Here is a 15,421-nt window from a genome sequence, read left to right on the forward strand (position 1 = left end):
GGTATAAAGTTATAATATATACATAGTACAGGGACTCATATGGTATGTCTTCCTTCCATTGATTGTCAAATATAACAATGCCCCTATCATTTACACCAACAAAAAACAGTCTTTCTGGGAATGCTCCTAGAGTAAGTTAAGTGCAAAGTGTATTTGTTTTGCCTGCTGTGTGTAAAACTACACGGCACGTGTCTCCACCTCGATTTTCTCTTCTGCTTGGGAGGTTTCAGATTCTTGATGTGCAATATTGGGGTGCAAAGTAACCTCTGGACCCCCGCCATAGATAGAATGCAGGAAGTTCCAGCTTTCTTCTGAGATCTGTCCAGAATCCGCTCCTGTGGATTTAGAACAGTGAAAAATCCAATGAACAGCCCCTACTGTAACTGAACTGGACAAACCCAGTCTGTGTGTCTTTTTATTGATATAAGTTTATCAGAACCTGACCGTTTCTTTAATCCCACACCATATATCTTTGAGGTGGAGAGGTCTGAAGAGGTCTGAAGGGGTGGCAGGACAACTATCCAGGCTGTAATGCCAGCATGACTGACCAATACAGCTTTCCAGAAAAATACTGTTTTTGGTGTTCATGAAAGTTTTGACAACACTGTAGTCTAAAGTATTTTTATCCACAGAGCATGGCTTGCATGAGCAGTGACAATATACCTCAAGTGTGCCATGCAGGTAAAAACCTTTTCAGGGCGGAGAGAGTATTTTGTTTTATTTGTGACCTTATTCAGATTCGGGAGAGGTCCGGGCATTTATCTGCAGACTAAATAGGCCTTTGTGACCATTTACAGAAATAGGGCCTCAGCATTGTGGTGTTCTTAGAAAGCATTGCAAATACTGTACAGCTTGTAAATAGATAATAGATTTAGCTTAAATGCAATGATTTAACAGTTGCATTATGCACAGGCAGGCATTACCTGCTAGATAACAGACCACAATGAGGGCATATGAAAAAACAGGTGAATTATCCAACAACTGCATTGCACTTGATAAGCAAGCCATTGACACCTTGTAAAAACCAATATTTACATAAATTCACCTTAGTCCTTACCTTGCTTTAATGTAATATGACCACTCTTGTTCACAGCAATCTTTGTATTATCAACCGGGCCAGGAAGCTCTAACACAGCAAGAGGCAAACAGATTCTTATCATTAGATCATCATAGGAGTGGAACGCTTATTGTGGTGTCTGAATAGTTCTCTAATTCTACTACTAAACATTATGAATCCCCAGAAAAAAAAAAATTTGACAGGTGCACTGTATATTAATAGAATACATCACCACAACATAACATTTGTTACCATAACTGATGAATGCACCGCAAGTGCATATGGTATCAATGAACACAATGTATCTGGCACAAGTAAGCTACATATGGTTATAATAAAAATACACATTCTTTCACTTTTTTAATAAGCTATAAAAACAACTTTCTCTGTTTAATACCTAAGAAATGCTTTCTATGCTATAATGGATCAGGTCATTAACACAGCACTTCCAAAACATTAGATTTGAACTCTTTCAACAAAGACCCAAGTAAATGGACAGTACCTGTGTATACATACAGCAGGCGTTCACTTTGCCACAATACATGTACACAAGCAAGGCTGAACGGCAAGAGCATGCATATGCCATCAGCGAAAACACTGCTGAAAATACTGTTAGTGACTAAGCTTTTGCTGTCTATGACCATCTTACACCCTGGTTAAAGTTCACACATCTTTGTGACAACAGTCCCAAGACAGAGCATGTGCATCAGGGCCTTACCATTGTCCTTGCCTTTGACAAATCCCTCCCACTCTCTGAACCACTGCATGCTGATGCAATAAATGACTGCAGGGGCTTCCTCTTCCTGGAATGCTTTGTTCAGCTGTTAAAAGAAATGGATCCATTATCTTGTGCTACCTTTGTGAATTAGCACAGGCCGTTTCCTTATCTGCGTGTGTGGGGCTCTGTGTGGATGGCCACACTGGCTATAAAAGCATTATATTTATGGCTGGTATTTTCACGTTGGAATATTTGTTCATTTGCAAAACGTAAATCAAACCCATTATATTTAACACTGTAATAAAGTAGAAAAATGTCCTAGGAGTAGGAATAGGTTGCGAAGGCCTTACTTTACAACACTGAATTAACTACAAAGCAAAAGGATGCCATACAACAGTTTAAGTTCAACTTTTTGTGCATGTGGGCATATATGTACGTCTCAGGCAAAAAACAGTGCATTATCTACCGAGCCTCCCAAACATCTTTATCTAGACTCCCTTGCTTTTCTAAACTTTGGTGCCACAAACTACTATTTTTGCTTCATTTTCAGGACAGATTTGTGATCAGTGTTCTGACCCTAAAAAGAGAAGGGATAATGAGGTCTAATCTCATTTTTAGCGACACTCCAGTACTGCCAGATTAGAATGATTTTCCCATCATTTTTGACTGAGCAAGATTACAGCAAAGCAATTTTTAAACAGAACCGCTACTGCAGTAATCCACACTACCTCTTGCCAATTTCTCTCAATGTTCACTAAACACAAATCCTTGATGGCCGCATACTAAAGTCACAGCAGTTTTAGCTAGAGCAGTAGAACGGTTGTGCAAAAACATTTACGGCTGAAGAATAAAGGAATTCGATATCTTCATCCCCTCATTTTGAGACACGATGATTTCCATTACAAGAGAGTAGATATTGAACTTCATGCTAGCCTAGATGACGACAAAAAAAAAATAAATAAACACACACACCACACATAATTCTTAGAAAATTCCTACCCGAACAAACATATCCAGTTCTATTTTTCTTCTTTTTTCTAGTTTCTCAATCTCAGACTGGCAAGTGTGACAAACATACAGATGGTTAACAGCTGGTCCTCCTCCATACCTAAGAGCACAAAGAAAAGCACTCAGAAAGGACAAAGAGCACTTCAGGAGGTGACTGGTCATTCTCAGAGGAATGTTTTACATCAATGCAGCATAGATGGTAGATGCAAGCCTCACCTGCTGTACAGATGGTCCCATACATTCTGTGGCAGCATTAAAACAATATCTTCAATATATGCAGATTTATGAGGTGGTACCCCTGTGGGGGGAAACAAAAAGCATAGCAAAGAAAAAGAGATAGTAAATAGCTGTGGCTTGTATGTAAAATGATAAAAACTGCTAATGATAAAATCACTATAACTTCATGCAGAAGGAAACAAGGATTCGCGTCTTAACATGTAACTTAAGAACTGTGAAAAAACATAATTATTTACTTTGTGTTTTTTTGTGTTTTTTTTTTGTTAAATGAAAATATTAAAATCTAAAACATATGCAGAAAGTTAAAACTAACTGGTTTGGGAAGAGTCAGAAGCCAATTTATGGAACCAAAAAAAAAAAAAAAAAAAAAGTTTTGCCATTAAGCAACATTTACCAATACAGGGTTAATGCAAACATTATCAACATGAAATATTTTCCCCATTTACAAAAGTAGCTAAAGACAGAGCCTCAGCTAGCTTCCTGCATCAATATCCAATCCAGTAACAATTATAAGGTGCTCTTTCTGATTAAGGCGCGGTTCCTACAAGGGAAAGAGTTAAAAGCCGAATATGAATGGGAACAGAGCTCTACCTCCATGAGCACAGAGGAAATCATTGTTGGAAATTGGGCCAGGCTCAGCAAATGTCTTAAACTTATTCAGCCACTGGCGGGAGATGTAAAACTGCAGCAGACTTGGCTCCATCATGTTCAAAAGGCTAGAGACTTTCCGACGCTCTTTCTGGGCCTCTTCGTTGCTCTTTCTGCACAAGACACAGGAAGTTTATGTTATTTATGTGCAGGTCTTATCTTACACATAGGTTTACCATTGAAAGCAATGCACTCTTAACTCACTATAACACTAAAGCGTCACCTGGAATTGATTGAATACAAGAGCCCGCCTACTTAGCCAAGTGCTCTGGTAACATTTCATACTTACCTGTAAAAGAGCACGTATGCCTCTGCGTTCTGGACACTGGATTCTGACACCTCGGTGACACTCTGATCATCAAACTCGTACCACTGGCTGTTCAGATCATTTCTGCAGTAAGCTATGTAATGACCACCTACAAGAGAATTGGAAAACAGAAAGATCTAAAATCATAGTGCTTTATTGGTAGCAGGAGAGCCAATTATGTTTTGGATGCAGTGCACACATGTAAACAAAATGTCCTGCTGCTGCAAGGTGTGGGAAGGATTCTGCAACAGAGGACACAGACTGCAAATGCAAGTCCCGGACAGCATAAAGCAGCTTCACTTTTCTATGTGAAATGGATGAAACAAAGTGATTCGTCCTATTTTTATTCTACATAAACACCTTTTGTGTGCTGAAGATGGAGAAAAACAAATCTAAATTTGAGGGATAATGAGACCGGCTACTGCAGTACACAGTTCAGGAAGGGGCTACATGAACTTCCCCTGAAGTCCTCAGTCTCAAGCAGAGCCATGCCCGACCGGGTGGAGGTTTTGAGGCCATTCAAAGATGAAAGGGTAGTTGTTTCCCCATGGTGCAACCTAGCCTTTCCTTTTTGGACTTTATACTGCTCTAAGGTACAATGAATCCATCCCTGCAGATCTCTGTAAAGCCAGCGTACACAGCTCCACCAGAACTGTCATGTGTATATTTCAATGTATGAAGCGTAATCATGCATAATTACTCAGGCTTGCTAAATGTTTTTTTTTTTTTTTTTTAAGGGATCAGTTCTACTGCGTTTCTATTAGTAATACTTACTGCTGGCTGTCCCATGGTGGCAGATGACTGACAGCAAGTCGTAGGAGGTGGTCTGAGCAGCGCAGTCCTTGGCGAGAAATGGCTGCAGGTCCAGACCCTCCAGAGGGAAGGACACATGGGTGCCAATTTTGGTTGAGAACATGAGCTCATGTCTGAATCTCTTCAAGTGAATGCATAAAATCTGTAGAAAAATAAAAAAAAATAAAAGGATAAAAGACTAAAGCATGTTACATACAGATAATAAGGAGATGCAAAAGGTCCCCCCCACCCCTCCCCCCAAGTCTTTAGAAATGAAATATGTTTGTCTCCAATAAATACAACTCATAAGACATTTGAATTGGCCGGTAAGCCTCATGAAACAAGTATATCCTTGTTACAGTACCTACCTCTGGAAGACTCTGTACTTTGCAGTATTTAACTCCATTTCTTAACCTGTGGAGGAAAATCAAATAAAATAAAAAACATACTGGCTTTTCAACAATAAATTAATTACCAGCATAGTTCTTAAAACAAAATCTAGTTTACTTTTAAAAACACATTGGCAAATTCCTGACAGGCTTCTTTCATTAAAAATCCAAATCTGAATCCAAGCGTGCCTAAATGTGATGGTTTGTCCCTAGACAGGTTACTTTGGTTACAGTAAACTAGCTGACAGAACGGTATGAATTACTCTTCGAAAGAGAAAGGAAGCAGACTTTACATTCCCGATCCTCTGAAACATGCCGTGGAAATCGTTTATTTATTTATTTATCTTTAAATCCCTGTTAACATTGAGAATGTACACTTCTCACACACGTCAACAGCAGTGTTGCGGGAACTGCACATTCCAAGACATTTATTGTACTGCACATCTTTGTATTTCAAAGGCTTTCTTCCCCTCTTCTAAAATGGATTATTAAAACAAAGTAGAATATAATTGGTTTTAGGTGGTACAAAATTGGACGCTAGCAATCAAAACAGAACATCTGACATCGTACATAGTATGTAATGATTAATTTTACATTTCGGTAAAGATTAATATCTCCTTAGACAAGAAATAAGTAAGCACAGCAAAAACCAGCTCATATTGTTACTTCTCTAAGGAAACACAATTGTGCTGGGTATTGCAACACATTCACACAAAAACTATTGTTCAATAATTACTCATTCACACTGTCAAAATCTGCAGGTATGCACTTACTTTTTGCATTTTTCACAGCTGTACATGTTATCCCCTACAAAGAAAGAATACATTTTATTAAACCCAATGGTGCAGTCCATATATTAATAGATGTTCAGCTCTGCATGCCAAGGTACTTTAAGCAGTAAAGGCTCAAATTCATAACTCAAATGGACAAAGGGTACCAAAAACCAGCTGTGTTTTCTCTGGCTTTTAAATAAAATGATCTATTGTAATGTCAAATGTATTCAACAGTCTATATATTAGGTTTGTGACGTTATGGGAAGTTTGACAATAGGATAACCTTAATATACCTGTGTTAAAACTAGTGTGCCTGTTTTTGTAAGGTATACGCAGCTCTGGGCAGCTTACAGGCAGACCTGCAGGTGCCCATGCGCGGCGAGCCAAGGACACCCTGGCCAACCTAAGCCCTCCCCACCCATGTGGCACTCGGCCAGTTGCGTGTCGCTCCCTGGGAACTCCTGTCCACAGTCAGCAGTGGAATAGCCTGGACTCAAACCGGCGACCTCCAGGCTATAGGGCATATCCTGCTTGTTTTATATATAAAACAGCAGCTGTAACTAGAGGCAATGTCAGTAAGTATTACAGGTATAGCTACTATGTATTACTGTGTACAGAAATCTTTCTAATGATTATTGTTATCCCTATAATGGTTTTCCCATATATTTACAACCTGTTCCATGTGAAAAGAATATTAAACAAAGCACACTTTAACTTACCCTTGAGCTCGTCTCTTGCAAAAAAGGCAGCCAGGCAGTCTTGCAGGGTTACCACAGGACCCCAAAACCAGCTAGGAGAGCAGGAGACAACAAACCTGGAATATTATTGACAAGAGAAGCCCCCAAATACCCTGCCAGTGCAGCAGCAACATGTACTGAACAAGATACATGTAACTGTACATGCAGGCCCCTATGAAATCCAGACTGTGGAGAACACGGACGGAATCGCAGAATCCAGAGAAAAAAAAATGGAATTAGTCACCCGAGGACGTTACCACAAAATCAGTTTAAACAAACAAAATATATATATATATATATATATATATATATATATATATATATATATATATATATACATTGAAATAGCACAGTGTTTGTATGACAAGAGGCTTCAAGAAACACAAGTCATCGGAACGCATGAAAAAATATTTTTGCACCTGTGAGCCACCATACACGACCGTGATTTTAACTAAAGCACTGCCTCTCGTGCCGCTTCACTTGCTAGCTACCATTATTGCTTGGGGAAAACGACTACCTATAAGTTAGTTATTCTGAGCAGATAGTACTGTAACGACTACTGCAGAATGCACTGTCTAGTTGCTGCACTTTTTCTCCAAAGTTCTCAGGGAGATATTACTAAGTGCCTTTTTATTAAATTAGAATAAACCAAATATTTAGGCTTTTATTTACATTGTTTGTCATTAATTATTAATGAAAACATTAAATAATTTTGAAATGTTGTAGTTCAGCTTGTATTGAAAACTACTAAAAAAGCCTACATTTAGATATATTTTTTTTTAATTTCCAATGTTCCTAGTTTGCTTCTATTACATTGTGCCAATTTGTACCTTTTTTTCAGAAAGCACTTGTTTTTTGTTACCCTTTTTTCTGAAAGGCTTGTTTTTGTCATATTTTTTCATGCATTTCTAGCTTCATCATTGCTATCAATCAATGCATCAAACACTTGTGATCATAAAAAACAAACTAAACTAACAAATTACAGATTTTTTTAAACCAAAAAATCTGAAATCAGGAAAAAAAAAAAAAATCTGAAAATTCAAAATAAAATGGATTTCACAGGGCCCTGTACATGCAGCTTGCACAGTGGACACCGTACCTTTTGATATATTCCATCACAAACGATACCCAGCCCTGAGGTGCGTACGCTTCCCCACAGGAGCCGGCCTTGACCAGTGAAGTCTGGTGTGTGGAGGAATGGAGCTTGGCCAGGTCTTCTTTACCTGGGATTGGCAGAGAGATGTCCTGAAAGGTTTCTAATATGATAGATACCTAAAGGCAATAAAAGAAACACACAAAACAGAGCAACATGTAATATTCAGCCTGCTACAGCCTGGGGGGGTGGTGGGTATGCAGTATGGGGAGCACATCTACAAGTTCGCTATTTTGCACGAATATCAATATCTGGTAAATGGTGTGTATAAATGCCCCAAAATTCTAAACATGATTTGTAAAGAAATGCAGGAAATCTACTAGGCTCTCTGCTCTGCTTACCCGATCACAGGTCAGACACTGCACTGAACTGACGATAGTGCCATCAAAGACATCAGAAATGACACTCCTGTACTTTTTCTGCATCTTCTTCTTAGGAGAGGAAAATGGTGCTAGAGGTAATAGAAAAACTGAATTTGAATTACAAGTATAGAACATATTAAAGTTATAGTCTTTCTTTCTTTCTCTTTCACAAAGCCCATAACCTCCCCCAACAAGTCCCTGTTTTTATTCTAGTGACAAACACAAAACATTAAAGATAAACACTTAAGTACAGCTCCTATTTCAATTAGGTAGTGACAGAACATGCCAGATTGTTTTTCTTTAGTTGCCATGATAAAGTCAATGTAAAAACTGACACTCAAAGAGAAATACCTTTCTTGTGTGAAGACGCCCAGACAGAAGTAGATTTCGGGGGGCTACTGGAGAGTTTAGAATGGATTCCTTCATTGGGCGAGGGGCTGTGGGGCCTTGAGGAACTGTTTACGTGGACATCGTCTTTTTAAAACAGAAAGAAAAAACAACAAAGGGCTTCAACACATTCATTCAATTAACCTGAGATCAACTTACAAACTGTAAGTATATTCAGTGAGGACAATTACATATTGATAGTTCAATATGTTAAATCAACACTTGTAGGTAACAATCCAGTTCAACCTTTTCTTCCCTGGCTGTTTATAAGTTGTAACTTTCTATTTAAAAAGGCATTTATTTTTAAAACTACTGGGCAATTCCCATCAGATAAGGGCCTTCAAACACACCCAACCAAAAAAGTTTTTTGAGATATATATATAAAAATGAAAATTACCTGACAGCCTGCTCTGTATCTGCACTTTGACGGTTCCCTGGTTGCTGATGATGGGGGTGGCTTCTGCTGCTGTGTCAATGTCTTTATCCAAGTCCTCGGACGAGCTGGCTCGGTACAGCTTGTTAATGAGGTTCTTCTCTTTCTGCCAGTCTTTATTAATCACCTGGTTCTTCACCTCGTCAGAGATGAGCATTTCAGCCTCGGCGGGCCCTTCTGTGAGCAGCTTGACATTGGTCTCGCTCTCGGCCTTGTCGCTGCTCCCGCACGACTCGCAGGACTGGAAGTCGTTGTCTGACTGGTTTTTGTCCTCCTCCATGTTCTCATCCATGCTGATGGCCGGGGGGCTCTCGTCCAGCTCCAGCAGGCTCTCCTTCAGCTCCTCGTGAAGCTGGTCCATCAGACAGCGCAGGAATTCCTGGGAGTCCTGATAAAGTGGACCGACAGCATCGAGAAACATGTCAAAACATTCAAGAACACAGCTGAACCAATTCAGTTATCTTTTTAACTGGGAAATGATTTGATGTTGCCAACACTATTGTTCGGTATACATCAAGGAGTATGTCAGGCCAGGGATAATTGTTTGCTAATAATCCATTTTTAAATCCACACTAATGGGACATGAACTCAATCAACATCTCAGACACTAAGACCACTGAGGCTTCTCCCATCAATGCTGCAGAGCTAAACTGTAAAACGTAAGACTGCTCTGAGGTTTTCATTCTTTCTACTCATTTATTATTCCCCATTTAAAAAACTGCTGCTAATTTGCACGTAGCAGTTCAGAGACCCACTTCCTTGACAACAATATTGCAGCGTCTAATGAATTTCTAAGAGGACCATTTAGGTTTATAGATTTCGAATTTGAAAACGTTGTTGCTTTGATCGCTGTTTCCTATCAAATATAACCACCCAGGGGATATACCATGATACAAATGTATTCCAGATACAGCAAACAGGCTTCTCAAATTTCAGAAGAAAATAACTGCAGACATGCACTACCATCATTAGTGCATAAAAGGGTTTTCAAAGGAGATTACAGCGAAGCACTAAAAGCAATTATGCAATAAAGGCACAAGTTCATTTCACTTTATTGTTAGACTGCAAAAGGTAATTGCTGTCTTTGCTTGCTGGAGGGTTTCTTGCATTCCAAAGAATAAGAATGCTAAAAGGATAGAGACACCCCCTCCATTATACTGCAACTAACCTGCTGTGAATAGCCACGAAACATTGGATTAACCGCCTTTATTCCTTGGAACAAGTTAGTGGGAACAACATATCCAGGTCTGCAAGATAAAATATATATATATATACACACACACAATAAACAATGCTCACCTTTCAATACTAAGCAGAAATTATTAACAAGATAAGCCGATAATGTAAATTTAAATTTACCCAATTATAACTCTCATAACATGTAGCATCATTATTATTAATGTTAACATTATTGTGTCTAAATACACACAATAACCAATTATGGGGGCAAGCAAGCAGAAAAGAGAAGAATAATGCACAGGCCAGACTTGTAAAGTCCCTTGTTAATAATGTGACCATGCCCTGTACTTGTGCGATGTGGTTCTTACCTGTTCTTGTGCCAGATGTCTGAAACCAGCTTCTGATAGCTCTTACACAGAGCTGGCTTCTTGTCAGTGCGCACCAAACCACCGCAGTCCACAAAAAACTGGGTCAAAGGCGGGCTGGAAGAAGGAATGTTATTGAAACAAAGTCACCACAGTAAAGGATAATGCACCCCTCGCCAGGGGTCGGTAGGGATGTTTCCACATGAGTTTTGCAACATCACTGTAAAGGCTGATGTTTGCCCTATTTTGTTTTACATATATCCAGATTTTATCACAGTTGTTTTTCATTTCATGGTCAATGTAATCAAAAGTACAGCAAGGAAGCACAGCAAGATGAGAAAAATTCCAATAAAAAAGATAACACTACTATTGTTTATCATGTGCAAGACCAATCAATGCAGTAACCCAATAGGCCTTCAACCTGCTTTATAATTACATGCAGAGGCAATATGCATCAGCTAATCAAAATGCCAACGTATGCAAATTCTGGTCACTTCTGGTCAAATCCTTTGATTTACACAACCTACTCAACACTTTCAATGTGTGAAAAAAATGGGGGGGGGGGGGGGGGGGGTGAAAAAACAAATGAATTAAAAATAAAACCCTGAAAAGTCTTTATAAGATAAAGTATTCACCCCCTTTGCTATAACCTAAATAAGCTCAAGTGCAACCAATTGCCTTCAGAACTCACACAATAAGTTAAATGTGTGCAATAAAAGTGGTTCACATGATTTCAGATTAAATACACCTGTCTCTGTAAGGTCACACAGTTGGGTAGTGCATTCAAAGCAAAGATACTACCATGAAGACCAAGATGCTTTCAAAACAACTCCGGGATAAAGTTGTGGAAAGGCACAGATCAGGGGAGGGTTATACAAAGATTTCAAAGGCATTGAATATCCCTTGGAGCACAGTCAAGTTAATCATTAAGAAGTGGAAGGTATATGGCACCACCCAGAATTTTCTTAGAGCAGGCCATCCTCCCAAACTGAGCAGCTGGGTGAGAAGGGCATTGGTCACAGAAGCCACCAAGAGGCCAATGATAACTTTGAAAGACATACAACTTTCCATTGCAATGAGATCGGAGAAACTGTCCATGTGTCAATAGCTGAGGCACTCCACAAATCTGGCCTGTATGCAAGAGTGGCAAGAAGGAAGCCATTTCTGAAAAAAGCCCCCGTAAAATCCCAGTTGGAGTTTGCAAAAAGGCATGTGGGAGACTCTGAAAAGATGTTGCAAAAGACTCTGTTGTCCAATGAAAACACAAATTTAACTATTTGGCCTAAATGCAAAGCATTATGTCTGGCGCAAACCCAACACAGCACATCACCCAGGTAAAACCATCCCTACTGTGAAGCATGGTGGTGGCAGCATCATGCTATAGGGATGCTTTTCATTGGCAGGGACTGGGAAACTTGTCAGGGTAGAGGGCTGGATGGATGGAGCTAAATACAGGTAAATCCTTGAGGAAAACCTGCTTCAGTCTGCAAAAAGACCTAAGACTGGGATGAAGATTCACCTTTCAGCAGGACAATGACCCCAAGCACACAGCCAAAGCGACATTGGAGTGGCTTAAAAACAAGAAAGTGAATGTCCTAGAGTGGCCCAGTCAAAGCCCGGACTTGAATCCGAGTGAGAATCTGTGGCAAGACTTTAAGATTGCTGTCCACCAACGATCCCCATCCAACTTGACAGGGCTTGAATAATTTTGCCAAGAAGAATGGGCAAATATTGCACGTTCCGGATGTGCAAACTTGGTAGAGACTTACCTCAAAAGACTCACAGCTGTAATTGCTGTCAAAAGTGGTTCTACCAAGTTGACTCAGGGGGCTGAATACTTATCTAACCAAGACATTTCAGTTTTGTTATTTTTCATTAACTGTTGTTTCACAATAACATTTCTCTTGCCTCTTCAGAGTGTTGACTAGGTTGTGTAAATCAAAGGAAAAAAAATCCCATTTAAATGCATCAAGATTTCAGGTTGTAACACAAACTGAAAACATTCAAGGTGGGGGTGAATACTTATTATAGGCCCTGTACAAAGGACAAACTCAGCATTTTTCTAATCTGTCCTTCTGCAAGTCATTTTTATGTCAATACTGTTTGTTTTCCCAATTGATGATGCCATATAAACAATATGGCAAAGTGAAACATCGCTTCAATTTCGAATGACAAAAGGAATTTTAACTGAGTGCAACGCCAACCTATAGCTCATCCCAAATGGAAAGCATGTTAAACCCTTAAAAGTACACAAGGAATTGAATGGTTGCTCAAACGGTTTCTTCTTAAAATACATTTGAGAGCAACTCAAGTATCACAAGGAAACTGACAATTTGGATACCCTGTTTCGTGCACCTCATTGCAAAAATAAGAAAGTTAGCATTATTTTATTTGCGGGACACATATGTCCCTTGTACCTTAAAAGGATTAAAGGGATGCTTTATAATTGTGAACACCAGCACCTTCATAAGTTAACCGCACACCACTGATAAAATATTCACACATGCAGTATAATGTACATGTACCATCAGGGTGGGGAGGGGCCATTTTCCCCGACTTATCATTAACTGTCTTTAGGAACAGTTGCAACAGCCATGGCAATGTAAACATTCTTTTTTGTTTAGCTGTAACTTAGCAAAGATTCTTACCAGTTTGAAAGTGCCTGGAGAGCTGCATTCATGTAACACGTGTTCCCAATGTTTTTCAATCCAGTGAGTCCTAAAGGAATCCAGCAAAAAAAAATACATAATCACAAATAAGAGACCGTACAATAAACACTTTTGCACTGCCATTTACATACTTGGGAGAGATTCGTCATGTTCCTTCGCAATAGGGATTTTTTTTTTTCTTCGTATTAGTTCAATTAAAGCTTCTGAATTGACAAGTTACCAACTGCCAGAGGGATTTTTAAAGCTACTAGGAATTAGTTCAACTTTATAAAAAATAAGCTTATATTTTTGGGCATTGCAAGGCTCATTATCAGGGGTGTTACACTGTTAGTTTTCTGAAGAGTTTTGCATAATAAAAAGTATATTCACCAAGTGGAATTGATATGCGACTACCTCTTGTTCTGAATTCATCTTCTTCCATCTCAGTATCTAGGTCATCAGACACAGCTGCCTGGGGGAGCTTCATTGCTGGGCTCCCAGGGACTTTGGTATCCTGATGTAACCAGAAACACACACCAAATGAACTAAACAAAGACACAGCGGTCAACATAGAGAATCTGCGTGCATCATCAGACAGGTGGTAATCTAAAGAAAAAGTATTGAAACATGTCTTAAATAGTATCAAATGTACAATGGAGAAGAATGTTACGTATCCGAAAAAAATGGCAACCTTTTAATGGGTAAAAAATATCAAATGTCATTAGATTTCCTTTCACATGGGATAGCCAGACTGATGCCTGTGAAAATATTACAGCTTTTCCTCTGTAGCTACACACAGAGGTACGAGAACAACAAATTCTTTTGAAGGGTCATTTCCAAACCATAACCTACAGACCACATTGCCTTAGAGTACTATTAGGATTGTCAGAGGTAGGTGTCGTTGTTTTTTTAAATATTTTTTATAGATTTTTAAATAACATACAAATTTTAGAATACACACATATTATCAAATATATAACTTTAACATTCATAAATGTATAAATCTAAACCCACAACCAATACCTTCAGTGATCATAGCACATTAACAAAAGCAGACAGTAATATAAATCATATATCTACATTTGTAATTAATTTATAAAATGTGCCCTTATCACTTATTGTGAGAGTAAATCTGATTAAAATGCTATGTAACTTTTTTTTTTTTTAAATACTTTCATTCTTGTTCGTAACTGTTTCTTCCTGTTATTTAATCATTTCCTGTGCTGTAGTTGATCTTGCTTGACTACACGATTATTGGTGTGAAACTAAGCAACAACACAGGAAGTGATTTGGTAACAGGAAACAGCAACTTTAACTTAACAGGATTATCTTCTTGCTGTACAGTGATTTAAAAAAAAGCAAAAAAACAAAAAAAAACACACACATACCTACAAGCCTAGTTTGCTTACCTATGATGAAAAACATTCTGAAAATAATAAACCAATAAAATAAATTCTAGTAGGTGTAAAGATTCACTTAAACATTGCAGCTTAGCCAAGCAAAAAATAACTCCCATTTTAAACTGCAAAACCTTACTGAAAATGCCAATGGCTCGCAACAGTGTGGCATTATCATGTCTGAGGACCACATGAAACACAAGGCAGTTTTCCACCGAAGGCCGTACCTGCACATGGTTCTGAATCGGTGTGTGTGGTTTAGGGGATGACGCCAAGGAGCTGGGTCCAAGCTTTCTCTCCAGAAACACTTCTTTACCACAGGCGTAGCACCAGACTCGCAGAGTGGTGAGATTCACAGTCAGGTTATGCCGGGTGTCCTAGCAAGACAAAGCAAGGAAAAGTATTCATGAAGAGAACCGTACATTCGACTCCCTGGTCAACAGCGCAGGAACTTAGTTACTGCTTGTACTGCAATAAAACAAACTGCAGGCCTGATCTGCTGCCTGTTCTCTTACAGAACCAAGACACACATAATGAAAAACTGGGGGTATAGGACGGTATTTTTCTTTTACTTTCACATACGGTGCATGTAGGTCATGGAGGGAGATGCAGGTCACTGACATGCTTGTTTATAAGAAATATAAAATCGCCCGCACAATTCTTTTCAAACACTAAGCTATGCATTTACTTTTTTTCTCGATTGCTATGGCTTGGTTTTTATGTGTGTTCTAAATCATCTACAGTCTGTATGGAGTCTTGCTGAGTGTTCAATATTTAATGTCTATGCAGAAAGGAATTTCAACACATTCAGACAGCAGGGTCGACAGTAGT

General features: G+C 38.9%; 1 protein-coding gene across 4 annotated transcripts in view; it reads right to left on the bottom strand.

Annotated features, from left to right (window-relative positions):
• LOC121330867 (ubiquitin carboxyl-terminal hydrolase 33-like) overlaps positions 1-15,421 on the bottom strand; it is a 26,978-nt gene continuing 11,557 nt past the window's right edge. Inside the window, exons 5-24 of one of the 4 annotated variants that reach the window (XM_041277754.1) lie at positions 14,818-14,967; positions 13,608-13,707; positions 13,194-13,263; positions 10,549-10,662; positions 10,170-10,248; positions 8,966-9,389; positions 8,533-8,655; positions 8,161-8,270; positions 7,766-7,938; positions 6,649-6,719; positions 5,930-5,963; positions 5,136-5,181; positions 4,750-4,930; positions 3,958-4,084; positions 3,612-3,781; positions 3,000-3,081; positions 2,775-2,883; positions 1,776-1,878; positions 1,058-1,126; positions 1-335 (exon numbers count right to left, since the gene is read on the bottom strand). In XM_041277754.1, the coding sequence (XP_041133688.1) occupies positions 178-335; positions 1,058-1,126; positions 1,776-1,878; positions 2,775-2,883; positions 3,000-3,081; positions 3,612-3,781; positions 3,958-4,084; positions 4,750-4,930; positions 5,136-5,181; positions 5,930-5,963; positions 6,649-6,719; positions 7,766-7,938; positions 8,161-8,270; positions 8,533-8,655; positions 8,966-9,389; positions 10,170-10,248; positions 10,549-10,662; positions 13,194-13,263; positions 13,608-13,707; positions 14,818-14,967 (2,493 nt within the window). In that variant the 3' untranslated portion in view covers positions 1-177. Of the gene's footprint in view, positions 336-1,057; positions 1,127-1,775; positions 1,879-2,774; positions 2,884-2,999; positions 3,082-3,611; positions 3,782-3,957; positions 4,088-4,749; positions 4,931-5,135; positions 5,182-5,929; positions 5,964-6,648; positions 6,720-7,765; positions 7,939-8,160; positions 8,271-8,532; positions 8,656-8,965; positions 9,390-10,169; positions 10,249-10,548; positions 10,663-13,193; positions 13,264-13,583; positions 13,708-14,817; positions 14,968-15,421 lie in introns of all 4 variants that reach the window. The other 3 variants (XM_041277753.1, XM_041277752.1, XM_041277751.1) reach the window with 3 other exon arrangements.

Source organism: Polyodon spathula, chromosome 18, assembly GCF_017654505.1.
Source record: "Polyodon spathula isolate WHYD16114869_AA chromosome 18, ASM1765450v1, whole genome shotgun sequence".
Lineage (NCBI taxonomy): Eukaryota > Metazoa > Chordata > Actinopteri > Acipenseriformes > Polyodontidae > Polyodon > Polyodon spathula.